Here is an 18,969-nt window from a genome sequence, read left to right as displayed (position 1 = left end):
GCAGATTATATAATAACCTGTAGTTATAGTGTCATACTTGTCACTGGAAGCAATACCCCTACCTGACTTTTACCAGGTCTGTTTTGGAAAACATGGAAAGATCGGTGATCTTTCTAAGAAAAAGGCTGTTATTTATAAATTACAGGTTGAAGTCTCCCCCATCGTAAGCCGGAGGCCCACGAGGGATTTTGACAGAGCCGTGCTGACTTACACCAGGCGAAGACTTGGCTTTTTTAACACCAAAAAAATGGGTCTGGGTGACCAACCCTGGGGAAGACGCATGGTGTGCAGGAGATGCTCCTCCGTCGGCTTTCCCTGCCCACTGAAACCACACCAGGGATGGGGCTGAGCTGGTTCTTGTGCTTTTACTGCAAGACCAGCTAAATGAAGATCAATGAAAATGAAGGTACTCACGATTAACCAACACTCCTTAAGAGCAAAAAACATACACAAGACTCTTCCCTTTGGATGAATACTTCCATTTATTCCAACTGGAAAAAACATTATTTTTTTTTAAATATACTTAAGTGTCATTTTTTTTTTTCTTTGTTTTTCTTTTTAGAGGAATAATAATTATCACATTGTCCTTTACAAACAACGAAAAAAACTCCTAGCAATAGCCTGTGGTATGGAGACATCCATCTTCAAGATTTTTTCTGCATCTGCTGCTTTGAGTAGGCAACGGGGGGGTCCCCGCGGGCGCCCAGGGGTGCCGGCACCGGCCCTGCAGCGGGACCCTGCTTCCCGGGGCGCAGGGCAGGGGCCGGCTCGGCGGCAGCACCCCGAGATGCCGGTGAGAAGCCGAGGGCGATGGGGCCGGTCAAGCCTCTCGGTCCTCCTGCGGCTCAGCGCCCAGCTTTATCTTAACACCCTCAGGCACTAACCTGCACCTTTGGGTGCCGACAGCCCCTTTTTGCCAACCCGCTCCTCCCCGGGGAGCAGCGGGACAAAACCGGTGTCGGCTGGCAATCCTCCGGGATGGCAGTACCCCAAGGGTTTAAAGCATACAGAGAACAAACTCACATCCACCATAATACAACACAGCTGAGCCCTATTTATAGAACGCTCCGCCGTGGGGCCGTCCCGGCTCCGCAGGCAGGGGCTGAGCCCACCCGGGGGGACGAGCCCCCCCCCGGGCCACAAGCGGGCTCGGAGGGGTGAGGGCGCCTGGCCAGGGCAGGATCAGGCCCGCGGGGAGCAGTTTGCGGTCGTTCTCTTACGTGTTAGGCAGTAGGCAATATTGAGACTTCCACTTGGTAATGAACAGCAGTTAACATAACCCAGGAGACTAGAGCACCATAAGACAAGTCTATATTCAAAACAACGTCATGCTGACATCACACAATTGCACCATTTACACTTTTATTTACTCCAAATAATAGTTCAACGTTTAGTAACTTCAGCGTTCTCTACAGAGGTGTAAAATTCCTTCTCCGGCTTTGGTCATTTACAACGTTGCAGACATTTGGTAGTTCTGTTCTTTCCTATTTAATAATAAAAAAGAAAAGTCCCTTTCGCAGCTGTCAGGATTCCTGTATCTGACTGATGGAGCGTACCTGCAAATCACAGGCGTGAGCAGACTTCAAAATGCCACCGAGGCCTCTTCGAGGTTTAATGAATCAGAAAATGTTCTCTTTATTTACCAGGATCAAAACAAACAAACAGAAAAAAGGGTTAAAAAACCCCAAACCGCAAAACCAACTGACAACTCAAACTCTCACTGGTATACTTGAGAAATTTGATGATGAAATGGAAAGGGGGCGTCCAAAGTACTGTTTGGTTAGCTCTGGCTGAAAACAATTCTGAATGTGCATGCTTTTTCCCAGTGACTCCTAAGATATAGAAATTCCTCTGATATTACAAAATACAAAAATATTTTCTCCAAACTCTCATTTACATTGCATTTACAACAATCACGGAAATAACTTAGGCTCCCACACTGTCCAAGAGACAAAATGACCTACCAACAAGGCTAATGGAAAACAAAAACACGGTGGCAAGCAAAAGCTACCGGCAAACTGATGCTGAGAGTCAACAGTGGTAACCAAAACGTACGGACAAACAGAACTCAAAAGGGTGGCAGTATTTGGGAGAAAGAGGAAAAACTACTGGGTAAGTATTACAGGCTAAAGTGAACTTTTCTGTGTTTTTTTTTTTTTTCTCCAAAGTAAGATGTGCAAAATATATTCACCGTGCCCAGGATTATGACTATTTATAGAAGCCAGTCTACAACCTTCTTACAAATCCCTACTCCTCAGGTCTTTTTCGTTACAATAAAAGCGCTTACATGATCTAAAACAGTGCAAGTTTGTGAGTTAATTTACATTCTCCCAAGGTGCCTGGCAAGGATGCCATTAGGATATGATACAGTTTTTGCTCTTCTGTCTTTTCCGGCTGTGCAACTGTCCCCTGCCGCCCAGCGTGGAAGACTTGGGCATGCTGTACGAGCCGTACTTGTGCAGGAGCTCCTCGCTGGTCACGTACCGGAGGCGGGCGGGTTGGGGAATCGGCTCCCCGAGGAAATAGCCCTCGTTGTCGGACTCCGAAGAGGAGGAGCAGGTCGAGCACCAGTCGTATTCGGCGAAGTAGGGCCCCCATCTCTCGCCCAAGTGGTTCTGCAAGGCGAGATCCGACACCGTCCGGGGACAGTGGCCGTAGACGTCCCTGCGGGGACCCTGCTCCACCGTCTCTCTGCAGCTCCTCTGGGGCATGAACTGGTCGTAGTCTTCCCTGGCTCGGAGCGAGGGTCTCTCCTTCAGCCGGCAGCACTGCTCGCTGGCCAGGTGCAGGGCGTTATCCGACCGGGAACGTCGAGACCGCCGGGGCCGGTGCGGGCGGTAATGCCGGTCATCATCCCGGAGGTTAGTTCGCCGGCGGGTACGCTCGCTCATGGGGGCATGCCTCGAGCCCTCCTGTGCCCCCAGTTTGCCCCCGGGCACCCCCCCGCTACCGTAGTCGAAGCTCTGGTGCATCCTCCCGTGCGACGGCCGCTCTCGGTACCCGAGGGGGCTGGCGAGGTTGTGCAGGTTCGGCTCCATGTCCTGGTACTGCTGCACCGACAGCAGGCTGCGGACGGACTCGGCGCTTCGGAATTGCATGGAGCTGTTCAGGGTGCCCATGTTGCTCAGCTTCTCCGAGACGTTCATGCCCGAGTCTTTGCTCAGGTCAGGCATCGAGAACCTGGAGAGATGCTCCTGGCGCTTGGCTCCACCGTCTGCAGAGAGACCTTTGCAGGGAATGGGGGAAGGAAGGAAAAAAAGAGAGTTAAGGAGGAGAATTTTCTATCAGCAGAGATGCAGGGAGGAGGCTGGGTTTGGCCCAAGACTTTTGCTTTAAAAAATAACACGGTGGTTTAGATGCTGTCCTGAAGAGCCCTTCAAGAGGATGATTTTTTTTTTTTTTTTTTTTTTTTAAAAGAGCAGGCAGTTCCTCCTTTGGGGAAATCACACCAATTTAAGGTGTTTTGAGTTGGACTCCAAGCTGCTTTTCACGACTTCCTTCCCCATATGTCTACGCTGCCTGCAACTTGATAGGAATAACTAGTGATGCCAGTGAGAAATTATGCGTCAGAGGTAACCTGAGGCCTCCTGCACGTTGAGATAACTAGGGTGCCATGATCTGGCACCCACACCTTGTGCAACGACGACGCGTTCTGAAGGACTGCACAATGTCAGGGGCAGCTGAAAACGGGGCCACTGGCTCATTCGGGCTTGTCACCACGCCGCACCGCGCGGGTCCCCAGAATGACACCCGCGGGGGGACCGAAGGGGCAGCCTCGGCCACGGGCGTGCAGTCGGGTTTCCCAGGAGGCGAGGAAACACCCGAGCCCCAGAAGGTCTTCTGGAGCTCCCCGTAAGCAGCGGGACAGCAGGAGGGTCAGGCTCTCCCTGCAGCTATCCAGGGATATCTGCACATGGGCAGGAGCCAGGAACGTCAGGTCAAGCTTGATGGGCTGCCCTGCTCGGGAAGGTGGCCCACTGGGTCTCTCTCAGCCAGCCCTGAGCTCCTGCAAGGTGCTTTTCTCCAGCCCAGAAAGCCTTCCCCTGGCAGCAGAGAAGTGGGGTGTCTGCTCAGCACCTGCCCATCCACGAGAAACTCAACGCACCCCACGTCACCCTAGTCCTTGGCCTGTTTTCTGGGCATTTTCTATCTATTTTCTGACTGTCTCCACGTCAGCTTGACAACTGGCAGCAGTCAGCGCTTGCATTGCAAGCTCAGGACAACATGTTTCGCAAGCTCTTTCAAAGGAAATCCATTTCATCCCAAATCAAACGCAGAGTGTTTGCTTTGGCGCTCTTCTCCCCGTCCCTCTCCGACAACCTCCCCGTGCAGACCAAATGGAGAGCTGTGCACCATCAGCAGGATTTTCATCATGACGCACAGCCCTTATGCAATCACCGAGAATTTACGACTTTGTAAATTAATTAAGAAAACCAACAACCCAGCCCACAATTCAAGAATAAACTTCTTTTCCCCTTAACAAAAGCTGCTTACATTTCATCGAGAGCTCAGCTCCTTCAGCATTAGCTGCTGCCTGCCAAACCTGAACAAGAACAAGGGCTGCTGTCACTAACCCCGCTCATGAGCTGCTTCGGGGTTTCTTTGCACTCAGCCTTAAAAAGATCAACAGCTCCTGCAAAGATGGGCAAGGTTTTCCAAATCCTCCCCTCGGTGGCACCAGGGAGAGCTTTAGCACTTGAGCACAAGCCGCCGCTGGGTCTCGCATGATTTGGCTTTGCTCCCCGAGTCCCAGCCGCCGCAGCCATTTGCTCCTTCGCTTTTCTGCCGTTAATGGGGATGTTTCTGGAGTTTATGATTACAGAGGAAGGTAAAGCGAAGGCGATCCCTGAACGCCGCAGGAAAAGGGAGAGGCTGGGTTAAAAAAAAAAAGGAAAAGACACGTTTTGTTTCAAAAAGGACACGCTTCTCAAGCCAGCTTCGTGCCTTTTTTTTTTTTTTTTTCCTAAGCCGTGCTGATCTCCAGCGAGCTAACCCAACCCTGCCCACTGTCCTTTGGAAACAGCCCTGCGTGGGCTCCCCGTCCCCTCCGAGGACCTGCCTGCCCGCGCTCCCTGCTCCCATCACGGGACCGAGCGATTCCCAGCACGCACCAGCTCCTCGCTGGAGACGTGACCTTCTGCCTTTGATGGCAGCGATGCCGTTTGTCACATCGGGCACCGTTGCCCGTGACCCTCCTGTGCCACCGTGGAGGAGCCCAGCAGCCCCCCCGGGAGGGAAAAGCGACTCGGTAACATGCGCACAGACCTCCCGAAAAGCCACAATAACAGTGGGATGGCCCGCGGAGCTGATCCGAATGTGAATCATGGCTGCTGACAGCCGAATGTGGCCTTAATCAGATCTGTCAGACAATAGCTGACGCCAAAGAAAATGAGCCCTCGGTGACATTTATGCAACCCTTCATTAAGAGAACCGGCGCAGCTCCGCAATAAGAACGAGCAACGGCAGTGCTGCGCAGGCAGCTCCAAACACCGCAGGATGCTTCTGCGGCATCAGCAGATTGATTTGGGCAGCATCGTTGGAAAGGGGCCGACCTCGTCCAGCCTCACAGGGGCACGGGGCGAGCCGGTGCTTCGCCCCCAGCGCACAGCCCGCCGCATCGGATGGTACCCGCGGGTCTCGGCTCCCTCGCCGCAGCCATCTCTCTGCTCCGGTCCTGCATCCAGCAAGAATAAAAACAAGCATCTGGGGAGAGGCTCCGGAGGCATGGAAAGAGCAAAACAATGTTTTCAAATTAAGCGAGACATATCTGCGTCCTCCACGTCACCGGCAGGAGCGTTGCATACAGCCGTGGTGGCCGAGCGGGACGACCTGCGGTGAAATCTGTGTTTCTTTTTGCTGGGAGTAAAGCGAGCCGCGATAAGCGGGGGGCTCCGGCTCCAGGAAAGGCAGAGCCAGCACTTCACGGGTTTATTTTATGCAGGATGGGGGTCTCCAGCCCCTTGCACACACCTCCAGCAGACACCATGAGGGCTTTTGTCTTTTCCCCTTCAAAGTGCTGGTCAGCACAGGGGGCAGCAATTTCAGACGAGGAGCCCGTGATACACGTACGGCTCATGCCTGGAGTGCAAGGTTTAATCAGAGATTATTAGGTCTAGGGGATGTTTTTGGCTGTTCATCCAGACGGCCTGATTATAATTAAGCACACACATTTTAAGATCTTGAATCACTGGGAAAATGTTGATTGTAAAAGGAATCCAGCACAGAGCACGTACACCACCGTCGCCAGTACACGGAGCTCAGGGCGCGACGGAGCCTGTGCTCGGGAGGCTGCAGCAAAGCCACCTCGAGACCCAACGGCTTCATTTCTCCATACGACAGAGTGGGAAACGTTCCTTGCTGAGGGACAAATCCATCCTTCCAGGCAGATTTGGCAGACTGCATGTGCACAAGCCTTTTTTGGGGGAGCCACACTAGCAAGTGACCCAGCAAGCAGCATGGCCAGGGGTCAGGGAAACTTTGATTTATCTGCTCGTGGTGGCAGCGAAGGGTTTCTTCTGCTCACTCAGGAGCAAAGCTGTGCTTTTTCAGGATCACTGAAGGCACCGAGAGCTCTGCATGGCTCTTACGGTGTGCAGAGCAGGTACCAGGTTGAAGATGCAACTTCTAACCCACGTGAAACCCAAAGGTGGCTCCAGGCTTAACTTTACATCTACACCAATGCAAGGTGTAAAGCATCATGAGCAGGGGTTAGGCTCAGATTAGTCTTTCAAAGCTCCTTAAATGATCCTGCCCCTCTCTGTGGAGCCATAAAGCCTCAGCAAGGCGTAGTGGGAGCAAGCCAGGGGAGCTCCAGTCTGACCGCAGCGAGTTCAGAGTACAGCAATAACCATTTGTCTGCAAAATTTCATCTAGAAAATATAACCTAGGAATAAAGTTTGAAAGAGCAGGGGTTGTTTAGTCTAGAGAAGAGAAGGCTGAAGGGGATATAATAACAGCCTTCAAACACAGAAAAAAATGCTTGTGAAGAGGAGGGGAATACATTATTCCCCAGTTCTGCTGAACTCCTGCAAGGAAAATTTCAGCTTGAAGAAGAAGAAAACTCTTCCTGTGCAATCACAGCAGAAGATGGCCGGGGCAGCTCCCGCAGCGGAGGGTTTCCCAGGCACCCGAAGGTGGCGGATGCCCAGGCACACGCAGGGCTCCGGGTCTCTGGTCCTGCACTGGGCTGGACAGGGCGAAGGTGGCACCCACCCTCCTCTCCTGTGGTCATTTCAGAGCCACACCAGTGCATTGAGGCCCAATCTTCTTGAATTACCAGTATTTATTTACAGCCGCTGCAGCTCCTTCTTAATGAAGTGTTTCATCTGGGAACACAGCTAATAACCCGAGCGAGCCCTAATCTGGCAGAAAAAGCACGCGAGGGGAGACCCCACCCCGCGGCGGTGATTTTTTTTCTAACAAGGAAACCCGAGAATCTGTTTCCCGAGGCTGTCCAGGGCAGCAGGAGCCCTGCTCTGGCCCATGGCACGGGATGGTTGTTACCACATCGCCGAGCCCTTTCCAAGGGTGCAAACCCAGGGGTGACGCACCGATGCCACCAGACTTCCCTTCTGCAAAATGATGCTCTGAGCACAGCCGTCGGCGGCTGCCCCAGAGGCTCTCGCGTTGGAAAAGGAGAGACGGCACCTGCTGCCGCCAGCGCGGTGCGCCGGCCGGTGGCCATCCCACGGCCAGATTGGAGCCAGCACCGCGGCGCACGTGGACGCAGCAGGTTATTTTGCTGCCGTTCTCCGCTGCGTGGGGCTGCCAGGCTCAATATTTCACCCCGGAGCCATGGAAACGCACGCCTTTCGAATGAGCACAAGTGAAAGCTGCAGCTCGGCTGCGGGCGTTCGATATAAAACTTGAGCTGGCTACAGTGCTGGGAACACAAAGCAGGTTTCTGGTTAACATTATGGTTTGCTAAGAACATGCTGTACCATCCCCTCTGAAGTCCTTCCCCGCCCCTATTAAGAACCATGTTTATCCCATAAAACATTGCCAAGGGAAATAACAACCGAGTAAGCAAAGCGACGGCACAAAGATATTCCTCGTGAGCATCACCTCTACAACCTCGCCACAACAAAGCACTCGGCGGCGCTTAAATCTCACTGTGTGCTTTGCTGAACCGGGGCTGCGAGTTGCATTAATTATGAATTATTAAACCGCTCGGCAAATGACAGCAGAGGGGCCACAGAGGGCATGTACGCTGGCTGTGAGGCTGGGAACGAAGCCTCCCGTGAGGGGAAGCAGCTCCCAGCCCCCATTAAATTAAACTCCCCACGAAGCTGGGCTAACACGGGGTGAGGTCTCGCCACAGCCAGCATCCCACTGCAGAGATAGCATCGTCTGCTTCACCCCGGCGGGGAATGCAGAATGCCGTGACTTAGGATATTGCAAACAAACAGGGCTATAGTGATGTTTGCTTCTTGCCTTTACATTTATTATAGTGTACACACATACCTGTGCATCGCGGTCCTCACCACCTGATACCCACATCGGTGCCTGCCTGCACCAAAACCCTGCACCCCGGCCGGAAAGCCAGTGTTTAAGTGCAGCTGTAGAGGCACAGGAGGGGACGGTACGGCATCTCTCGTGTCCAGCCCCCCCGTGTCAGAGCCTTCTCTCTCCCATAGCACCAGGCAGGTACATCCTCACCATCCCTGAAACTGGGTTTATTTCAAGTTCAACCCCGAGAACTGAAAAAGAACTCAAGGAGAAACAGCCTGCCCAGGGCTTTGTTTATAGCTCAGCCTGATCTCACTTCTGAACGACCTCAGAGTGTGCAGAAATGAAGCAGAACCCTTATGTAAGTGGAAATCGTGGAAAGTAAACAATTCGGGGGAAAGCAGAGTGCTCGGCCAAGGGGGTCGCGGTCCCGACAGCCTCCCACGGTGTGCCACCGCCTGCCATCCCATGGGTGTCAGGGCATATTCCCCACCCGATCAGTCCCTCTGGCTTGCTGAAAGAAGTCCCTACACGAGTGCTACCTGGGAAAAGGGCTGGATTTTAACCCAGAAGCACCCGTGTAACCTCCCTTGTTGGCACCACCAGCTCCTACGCCCTCCCCAGACAAGGCAGGATGGCCGACGGGCTGGGATGAGGATGATGGGCTATTGCTTCCCCCGACTACATCTCCTTCCACAAGTCCATTTCGGCTCTGCCTCTGGTTTGGTCATTACCCCACGTGCTTCAGCATGGCCATGTGTGACACCGAAGGGGTGAAGGCGTGCACGTGGCTGGCCTCTGTGTAAACAAGCCCAAACTCCCACTGCTGAGCAGCAAAAAGAGAGTGAGGGGGGTAAAGAAACGATCCTGGCAGTTTTATAATGTTTTGGCATTGGCCCTTCGGGATGGAAAACCTCTATCTTCACACGTTGGGTTTCAAAATGACCCAGCTTGGATTGGGGAATGTTATACCTGGGTCTCAAAATTGCAAGAAATTCCTCCAGGGATCCCATTTTCTGACTCAGAAGTGGTTTTACGCTGCCCGTGTCTGGGGGAAAGATGGTGGTAGGAGTATGCTGGCGAGCTGGGAGCCTCCTTTTTCTTAGAAAAAGTCAGAAACAGCCAATGTATCATTTTCTGGCTTGCGTAACTCAGCTGAAGCGCCTGGGGCAGCCCCTCTCTCCAGCCCAGGGGGGAGAGGAGCACCTGCGGGATGCAGTGCCACCGGGGACGTGGGGATGGTCCCTGGAGCCCTCACCCCAAGCCCCTCACCGCCATCCCCGAAGGAGCAGGGATGAAGCTGCTCCCAAGCCACCAGCGCAGGAGAGGCTGGGCTATTGAATGCTTCTCCAGAAAATATAACCCTGGCCCTGAGAAATGGGGCTTTTTCTTCCCCCACTCCCACTTTTTGGGTCCTCCTCAGGTAGAGGAAGAAGAGAGCATTGGAGACAGACGATGCCGTCAGGTCACTCTGCAACTCAGATGCATAGGGATCGGCGCTGCCCCACGTGCATATTCATATGTTTTTTCTCTCTGCTTTCTGGGTATATCACAGTTGTTGTTTAGTCCTGGAAAAACAAGCTATTTGGGGCCTTTGGACATCTCACAACACCGATGACAAGAGAAACGTGTGCCGTACATGTGAAATCACATTCCACCCTGTAATGGCACCAGTCTAACATCTTTTTTTTCCTGGATTTATGCCTGTGACAGATGAGGCTGTTACCCTCACCCAAACTGATCTTCTCAAGGAATACTTAAAATCTGTTTCTCCTTTTGCATATGACACTGTCACCGTTCAACACGACTTCTACCTCCAAAGCACTCCTGCTCTCTGCAAGCTGCACACAAAGAGCCTGTTCCCAGAGAATAACATTTAGCCTGCAGGTACTTTCTTAAGTGGGCTATTTGACCAGCTGGCATTTTGTGGAAATGACTACTTGGAATCAGCAGAGATCAGCTCTTGATTTCTAATTCAGCTGCTAGGCACATACAGCGCCTGCAAAACCTTTTTAGAGGGCAACACAAGCATAAGTAGAGCAAGGCAGAGCACAAACACTGAGAGCAGGGCTGTGATGGACCCAGTATTTTCTGGGAAGTGATTAACCTCTGGTTGGATCAGGCTCCTCCTCATGAGAAAAGCTCCCTGGACAAACTCCATCTTAGCATTGTCCTGATTGCTTAATGAGGGGAGTTGTAGGATAAACATTGCTACAGCATCCACTGTTTTGTATTGTTGCTAATGTCATTTAAAAAAAAAAGCAAAAGCAGCCAAAGGAAATAGAATACAAAAGATAACATAAAATCAGCAAAAATGAGCTCGCTCTTGGAAAATGTGCTGGGAAGCATTTTTTGCTCTTTGCCTCTCCATCTAACGGCCACATTGGGCAGGAGGAGGACCCAGTCTCCAAGAAGCTGTAGCGGATCGGAGTCTGTCGTAGCCTTCAGTTGATGGCAGAAAAGGGATTTTTCAAACAGAAACGTGGAAGGAAAGGAGAGATGCCCTCCACCTGCAGGAAGCTCTGCCCTTTGCCCAGTGGACGCGTTTAAATCACATCAGCATTTGTGGCAATTACACAAGCACAAACCAGAGGACAGCAGAGACGCTCCCATCTAATTCAAACTCTGAAACGGAGCACAAGGAGGGTCACAGCCACCTCTGCAACTCGACGGTCTGCTGCTGCACTACTACCCACGGTGAGATAGCAGAGCACGATCCAGCACTTGAAGAGCAAGTGCCCAGGATTAACGCGGCGTCGCACCTCTTTACTAACCCACGAGGAACTGGCTTTAAAGCGGTTAAGTAGAGCCTGGTTGGTAAGGTGAAAACCTGGGGTCTTGCAGGAGGGTTGGGGTCACATAGAACTTGGCCCACCCAATGGGTGACCCCCGGTCCGGCACTGAAATGTGTTACAAATATTATAGGGACGACATCTGCTCACAGGAGGCAGCCTTCTGACCAGAGGACAGGGACTACTGCTGCACACCCTGTGAGTTATCTGCTTTTACTGATGTCTCCAGCTAACTAGTAGTTAAGTCGTAATAGAAACATCACAGCAAAATCTGCTGCCAGGGAGGGACCAGCTTTTAACATGTGCTCTGCAGGTCAGGGACTGTTTGCCCTTCAGCTCCCTATAAAAAAAAAAAGAATGTTTTCAGCGATGCCATAAAATGTGAGATGGATGCGGTGTTAATTATTTCACTTTATAAGGTGGAGCAAACTGTGCAGCATTAGTAGCTCAAAGGGACCTCGTATGTGGATGCCCGGGAGTTTCTTGCAAAGCAGAGCTGGGGCATGCGGGGTGGAGGGCATGGGGTGAGCCGGACCCACGGGTGCACGGGGGGAGCTCCGTGGGAGTGCTTGCTGGGCAGCTTGCTCCGCCGTGCTGGGGAGGGCAGGGATGGGAAAAGCCAGGCAGCGGGGTGCTGCGCCCTGATACCCGCCCCCCACTCCCCAAAACCTGTTCTCCCACAGCTCTCAGCCAGGTCACCGAACCTCCCTGTCCTCAACACGCTGCCAATTAAATGGGATGATAATTGTGTCCTCCATAATTGCACACACGGCCCTGGGGGAGCTGCCACAGTGGCCCCCAGCTCGAGCTGAGCCAGGTCCCAGAGCAAGGAAAATTATTAGAATCTTACACATTAATAAAAAAGTTATCACCTTACTCCGCAGAGGAACTGCTTAAATTCACTGCAAGCCCCATCATGCTGAGCATCTGCTCCCAGAAAGCAGGAAAGAAGAAGAGTCGTTAAGGCAGGAACTGCCAGTAAGGAAATTCATACTTTGGCTACGTATGGAGGATGGATGCCTTTGGAAGGTCTCCCTCCCAGCATTTTTAAAAAGGGTTTCTAAAATGAAAGACAGAATGATTTTTCACTCTAATACGAAGGCCTTGCCACGTTTCCTCTCTCTTGACCCGTATCCCCGATAACCTGTTACACTTCAACTCCAAAGCATGCAGCAACCACTCCAATACTCGGGGATTGCTCATCCAAACTTGGTGTTGCTCAAGACTCTTTGTACTGACAGGGTTTACACAACACAAGTTTTTAGGAACATGAGTGGCTTTGGAAACGTGGAGCTTTGCCTAGGGAAACCTTGTTTCGGAGAGCAATTCCCAACTCCCTCGCCGTTTCACATCTATTTTTCCTCTGTGTATATCTGAGGCTGTTTGAGCAAACCCCTCTCCAGCGCATTAGCTTCTCTTCTCCCCCCTGCTTTACCACTTGCCGCTTAGGGAGATCCTGGCTGCACACAGATCATCTCACCTCTCAGCACGGGGCTGGCAACTTCCCTAAACAAACACACCGAAACCCAGGAGCGGGGCGAGGAGGCACAGGCGTAGCAAAACAAACCTGTCCGTCCAGGTGGGGCAGAGCGGAGAGCTGGGGTTCAGCGGTGCTCAGCTCTCCGGGGACCCGGCGATGCTCACTGGCACATCCCCACCAGCCGGTGCCAGCATCCCATGGCGGGGGTCTTTGGGATTGGGTACCAAACACCCTGCAGGCTGCTCACTGCCAGTGACAGCAAGACAGACGGACTCCATTTCGCAGGGGGCAGGCACGGGACTTGCCTGAATCCAAGCAACGCTTGGTTGGAACAGAGAAAAGTCAGGGGAGAGGCAAAGAAAAAGCAAGGCAGTATCTCTGGCGAGCAAACCAGGCTCAGTTATTTTGTTTTCCGAGAAGTCTTCTGCCGAGGGACTCAAAAGCAAGCGATAGCTGTGCCAGCCAAGCGCAGCCGTCCGATACCGCGAACTACGGCAGGCTGCAGAAGGACGGCGTGCGGGGGGGGCTGAGCCTCCCCAGCGCCGAGCTGCGGACCAGAGCCCCGCCGCAGACACGTCCGTGCACGCACACCCATCCCCGCGGCCGCAAAATGAAACCCAAACACGTCTGGGGTGAGAGGACTGAGAAATATTACCCTGGGATGTGCTCACGAGAAACGGGCTCAGCCTGATGGGACAAGCATCTCGCCTGGCTTTTCCCTGCAGTTTCTACCAGGGGACTGGGGAAGAGGAGAAAAAGAGCCGTGCGTAGAGGAGGAGGCATTTCTTTTAACCAGCCACGTGCTCGAGGACTGCGTAACATGCGAAAGGGGCTAACTGGGCCTATTGCAAAACAATTAAAAATATTTTTAGCCCGCAAGGGCAGCTGACAGCTGTCCTTCAAGTGCTGAAGGCTGGGATCTGCCTCTGTGTTAGCAGCTGGACTTGATTCTTCCCCCCCTCTTCGCAAAAGGGAGGGTTAAAGAGCTTGAAAACATTTGCTTTGAGCTACACGGCAAGGCCAGCCACCTACAAAGCCCTGCATTTTGGTAGACAAGCCAGCGGAGCGAGAGGGGACAAGCCCGTGGCACCGAGCGGCCGTCCCCAAGCTGCCCGTCACCCCTGTAACGGGGAGACAAGGGACCCCGTCGCACGGAGGAGGTCCCGGGGTGGGCGCAGGGTGGGTGGCGGCAGCGGGGGGTGACGTTACCTGTTGCGTTGGAGAGCGCGAGGGACTCCATGGAGCCGCGGGGAGTCCGCTCGGTGGGCGTCAGGTCCTCCGTGAACTTGAGGGCGTTGATGGGGTGCCGGGTGCGGCACTGCGGCGTCGGCATCCCGCCCTCCTCTTCCTCCTCGTACTTGGGGACTTTGAGACTCCCCCTGGTCTCGGGGAAGCTCTGGTTGGACATGTCGCTGTAGCTCTCCTGCGAGCGAAGCCGCCCCGAGTAGTAGTCCTCCCGGCAGTCCTGGATGAAGCTGCCGCCGTGGCTCTTCATCGCCAGCGAGGAGCTCCTCTTCGGGTTGCTGAAATGTTTCGCCCACAAATCCGGCTGCGAGCCTGGGACCTGGCTGGGGTTGTAGGAGGTCCTTATGTTGCACTGGCTGAGAAGCTGCAAAGGGCTTTGGGACTGACTTTGCTCCATTTTGCTCCCGTAGTGATAGAGCTCGTCCCGGCTCCTCCACAAGTGCTCCCTGTTGAGGCTCGGCGTCTGGCTGGCCAGGCTCAGCAAATCCATCTGCAGGGACAGCGGGTCCACGTCGGCGGAGAGGCGGTTGGAGGTGACCTGCAGCTGGCTGCAGGGGCTGCGCGCCCCCTCCTCGCCTTTCCCCTTGTTCTTGCCGATCTTGGCGCTGCGGCGGGACTCCTTGGCTCGCGCGCTCTGGAAAGCCGAGTCGGAGGAGTCGGAGCCGTTGGGGTCGTCGCCGACGCTGCAGGCCCTGGAGCAGAAGATCTGGCCCTGCTTGGGCAGGAACGGCCGCCCCAGCAGGGACTTCTTGCACTGCGCGCAGCAGAAGCAGGTCTCGGTGGCGTGCCAGTGCTGGCCGTCGTACGTCATCTGGCCCTGGTCGATACCTTGAGGGGGAAAGAAAGACGGGGAGCGTCGGAGTTAGCCCGCGTACGTCGCTTCGCCCCGCGCTTCGCATCCCCCGCGAGAAACGCGCACCCGGGCTCGCTCTCGAAAGCCCTTCGGCGGGGTTTCTCCGGCATGGGAAGTTAAGCCCGTTTCTAATTCCTTGCAGGCTGCAGGCCTTTGCTTGGGAGTTACTCAACGCTGGGAAAGGCAGCAGAACTGCGCCTCGAGCTATTTCGTATTAAATGGGGATATTTCCGATCATAAAGCAAAGGAATGCAAGAAGTTCTCCATAAAGTCCTTGAAGTCAAAGCAATAATATGCTGCCTATTTAAAAAAAAAACAAAAAGCCTCCGACTCAACCATAATGAGGAATTTGTGCTCCCTTGGTTAAGTACATAACAGAGCAGATGACATCCCCGTCCCTTGCTGCTACCGCGGCCCCATCCTAACTTTAGTTTGGATTCTGGGGCCCCTTCTCCAAATGGGAAAGGAAAGAGCCGGCCCCAGGGACCCGAGTGCACACCCTTGCCTTGCACCCAGCCAAATTTCCCAGGTTGCCCCCGCCAGCGCCCCTTGGCTTAAGTAAAGGAGTTGATGCCGCGAGTCTGTCCCCTGCCAGCGAAACCCCGCGGAGCACGAGCCTGCTGCACGCGCATCGCTCTTGGTCAGAGCCGTGAGAAAAGCTCCCAAGGTTTCAATTAGGACAGTTAATTCACTTGCTTAAGCTGCCGTTCGTGGCGAAAGCCCCCGTTACCTGAGAAACTGCCGTGCACGGTGGGGTGCTGCACCGCACGTGTGCACAGCACGTGCTCGCGCACCCGCCGCAGCCGCGTCGCTGGGGGGCCGAATCCTGCCGGGTAATTTACAAATGAGCGGTATGCGAACGGTCCGTGAACGGTCCATTTTATTCCAAGCTAAATTTGGGGTCGTGTAATTTTTTTTTTTTTTCCTTCCCTTATAATGAGCGAAATGCTTTTATACAGACTGGAGCGTTACACTTGTGGACAAAAGAGAGACAAGACGGTGGGTGGGATTTTATCAGCTCCTTTTCCAATGCCCTGAAGCCATCTCGCAGAGGACGGAGCACAGTCTCCTTACTCCGTCCTCGGCTACCCAACCCAAGCCTTACAAGCCTTAAGCACACACCTCCGATTTATGCGGCTCTTACTCACAACGCTCAGTGACTACTACGAGCAACTTGCAGCAAAATGGCTGCAGTCCCTCCTTGGCTAGAAATGTGCAGATATGCACCAGAACAGGCATTTTGCCCCCAAAATCTGATAGTCAGCAGGCTCCGGATGGATGGACAGAGGGGAGGACGGCAGATGGGGGAAGCAGGAGAGAAGGGAGCGTGCAAGAAGCATTAACAGCTGCTTCTTCACCGCTCCGCAGCTGAGCTTTCAGGAAGGATGTGCTGCAGGTCACAGCAAACACGTCCTCCAAGTGCTTCGCTGAAGCCCTGAGTCTTCCTCCCCGTGCCATCTGGCCGCTGTACAAGAGCAAAATGGTTGGGTTTTTTTTTTTTCCTTTCCCTGCAGCCTACGAATTATGTGAACATGTGAGCTCACCTCCACGGACAAAGAAAGAGCTGCCCGCCCACCCGCGAGCAAATGCTCAGCCAAGTGGCAAACGGGATTGGGAAGAGCAGCGAGGTGGCTTCCCAGCCCCCCCGAGTGCTGGGGGGACAGCTAACCCTCAGAATAAAGTACATTTTCAATCACCGTTCTAGAAACGTGGATTGATTCCGATGTGTTATTTCTTTCTGTCTGAGAAGATCTATCTGCCAGCTGATTAAAAAAGGCGAACAGAAAGAATAATGATGCCTAATGAACAAGCATCTTTCCTGTCAGTTGCTCATTAACTCATGCGATCCTTTGGCAAGCTCAGCTGGGAAGAATCTGAGAGTCGAAGAGCCAGGCTGTTTACAGGAAAATGAGAATTAAAGGAAAAAAAAGCGTGCATTATATTAGGCCAGGAAAAGCTTTCACTAGTTCCGACAGCTCCTGAGGTTGCCCTCTGACAGACCGCCCCTCTCCGACCACAAAAAGGGATAAGCAGCGGTTTAACCAAACCAATGACCGCGCCAGCTCCTCGGTGGGACGCGAGAGGGGCACGAGCCTCTTTGGCCGCTGCACGGCTGGGGCAGACCCCAGCCAAAGGCGGTCTCGCCCCCAGCCCCAAGTCCTCGTCGAAGACCTAACGCGAGAGCTCTCTGTTGCCCGAAACGACCTTCCAAGCCGAGGTTTGCCCCGCTCCCCTCCCGCACCGCGCTCGCCCCGGGGCCGAGGGCAGGGGCACGTACCGATGTGCTGGGCGCAGGTGTCGCAGTATTCGGCGTAGAGGGACTCGAAGCAGCTGCAGCAGTAGGGTCTGCCATCCTTCATGATGTACCTCTGCCCCCCCAGCACCGTCTCGCATTCAAAGCAGCAGAAGTGCTTCATGTGCCAGTGCCGCCCTTCGGCCTCGGTGCATTCGTCGGCAAAAATGATCTGGGGGCAGGAAACACAAGTGCGGAGCGGAGATGGTCAGAAAAGGGGACTCTGAGACACGGGCATCGACCTTCGTGTCTCCTGCCCGTGCGTGGCAGCTGTGCCCCTTTGCTCACACAACCTCCAAATTTTACAGCTGACCCCGCCGTCCCGCACGGGAAACTCCCCGTGGTTCGGCTTGCGGCAGGGGCACCCATCACTTCTTGAGGAAATCCATTAAAATGCAAATACCTCAGGCCCGTGTTAGCGCACGGACTACAGAGCGTTAAGGCAGAGCTCGCAGTAACGTGCTCCTAAGCACATCCATCAGCAGGAGGGGTCGATCAGGGTAATAAACATGCTTATATACAACCTATCGATCTGGTGGACTTTTGAAGAACAGAGCAGCTACTTACTAAAACACATTGACCCATCTCTGAAACAGGGACACGAGTACAAAGGATGAGTGAACACACAAGAGGTGGCAGCTCTCTGGAGGGGAGAGGAGACGGAGCTACCAGCCTCCTCGCCATCGCCTCCACCCCAGCCCACGTGCTTAAAAAGATGATAGCAGTCATTATACCAGTGGGGAAACTGAGGCACAGAGTGCTGTTAAGAGTGAGTTGGTGAAACAGCCATCTGAAACGGTTCCAGCAGATGTTTTCTTGATGTTTTCTTCCCAACTCCACGCCATCTCCACTCCCAAAGACAAGCTGCGGGAGCAAGCAGTGGCCCAGCTCTGCTCTCTGGCTCTCCACCCCGGCACGGGTCACACCAAAAGCTTTTCCCCTGCAATTCCTCTTATACCCGAGTTACTCTTTCTTGCAATTAGTGCTGGATGTTTCAGGGGAAGAAGCGTGTGTTAAAGGAGCAGCTGAATGAAAGAGTTATACGAGAATTTGCAAGGATAAAAAGTACATGAAAAAAAATTACCCAGCCTAAGCCACAAGGAAACAGGGCCAGTCGAATGGTTAGGAGTTGTTTTTTTACTGGTAATGTTACAAATTTAATTGGATACATACGTCAATGTCCTTTATATTTGAAGTGCATATAGCCTCGGATATTTACTATTACACGCTTGCATAGATGGGATGTAGTATTTTATAGTACATATGGTTTTCCACACTATGCTTTTCACAACTTTAAAAGCCAGAACAATTTCCTTCACCAGCCTTTTAAACAGAGATTGACACTCGAGAAACGCTCAGAGGCAACTCTGTATGGTTTTCTATATTCGTTTTGTATTCCATTTGTTCAGCTTCCTATAGCCCGTTAATCGCCTCTCTGAAAGCCCGTTCCAGCTCGGCGTGTACTCAAACACTACTGGCTTGTAGGAAACACAGCACTCATCCCACCAGAGGCTTCTTCTGGGGAGACAGAGGGGAAGGGAGGATCACCACACACAGCTGGGCTAAAATCACACAGCACGGGGGGGGTGCTGTTACCGGGATCGCTCGTGGAAAGCCTCCCCGGCTCCCTGCACGTAGACGAGGACCTCTCTCCAAACAGCCCTAGGCAGACTGCACCGAAAAATCCCCGAGACGCTCACCCGAAACCCCAGGAGAAGCTTGCCCGAACGCTCGGCAAAGCCAACCCCGTCGTATTTCGTGCGCAGGCCGGGGTGGATGGAGGGGAATCACCATCCAGTTGGCAAGAGGAACCCTCTCGCGCCGTCCCCACGGGCGGCATCCGCGGCGGCAGCCGTGG

The 18,969-nt window shown here is 53.4% G+C and overlaps 1 protein-coding gene across 2 annotated transcripts in view; it reads right to left on the bottom strand.

Moving 5' to 3' along the window:
* Positions 1-463: 463 nt before the first annotated feature.
* Positions 464-18,969, bottom strand: part of PRICKLE2 (prickle planar cell polarity protein 2) — a 108,855-nt gene continuing 90,349 nt past the window's right edge. For both annotated transcript variants that reach the window (XM_075053450.1, XM_075053451.1), the window contains 3 exons: positions 17,097-17,283; positions 13,930-14,793; positions 464-3,226 (listed from right to left, as the gene is read on the bottom strand). In XM_075053450.1, coding sequence (XP_074909551.1) covers positions 2,355-3,226; positions 13,930-14,793; positions 17,097-17,283 — 1,923 coding nt within the window. In that variant the 3' untranslated portion in view covers positions 464-2,354. The remainder of the gene's footprint in view (positions 3,227-13,929; positions 14,794-17,096; positions 17,284-18,969) is intronic.

The sequence above is a fragment of the Buteo buteo genome, chromosome 21 (genome assembly GCF_964188355.1).
Source record: "Buteo buteo chromosome 21, bButBut1.hap1.1, whole genome shotgun sequence".
NCBI classification, from domain to species: Eukaryota; Metazoa; Chordata; class Aves; order Accipitriformes; family Accipitridae; genus Buteo; species Buteo buteo.
This window is presented reverse-complemented; position numbering and strand designations above follow the sequence as displayed.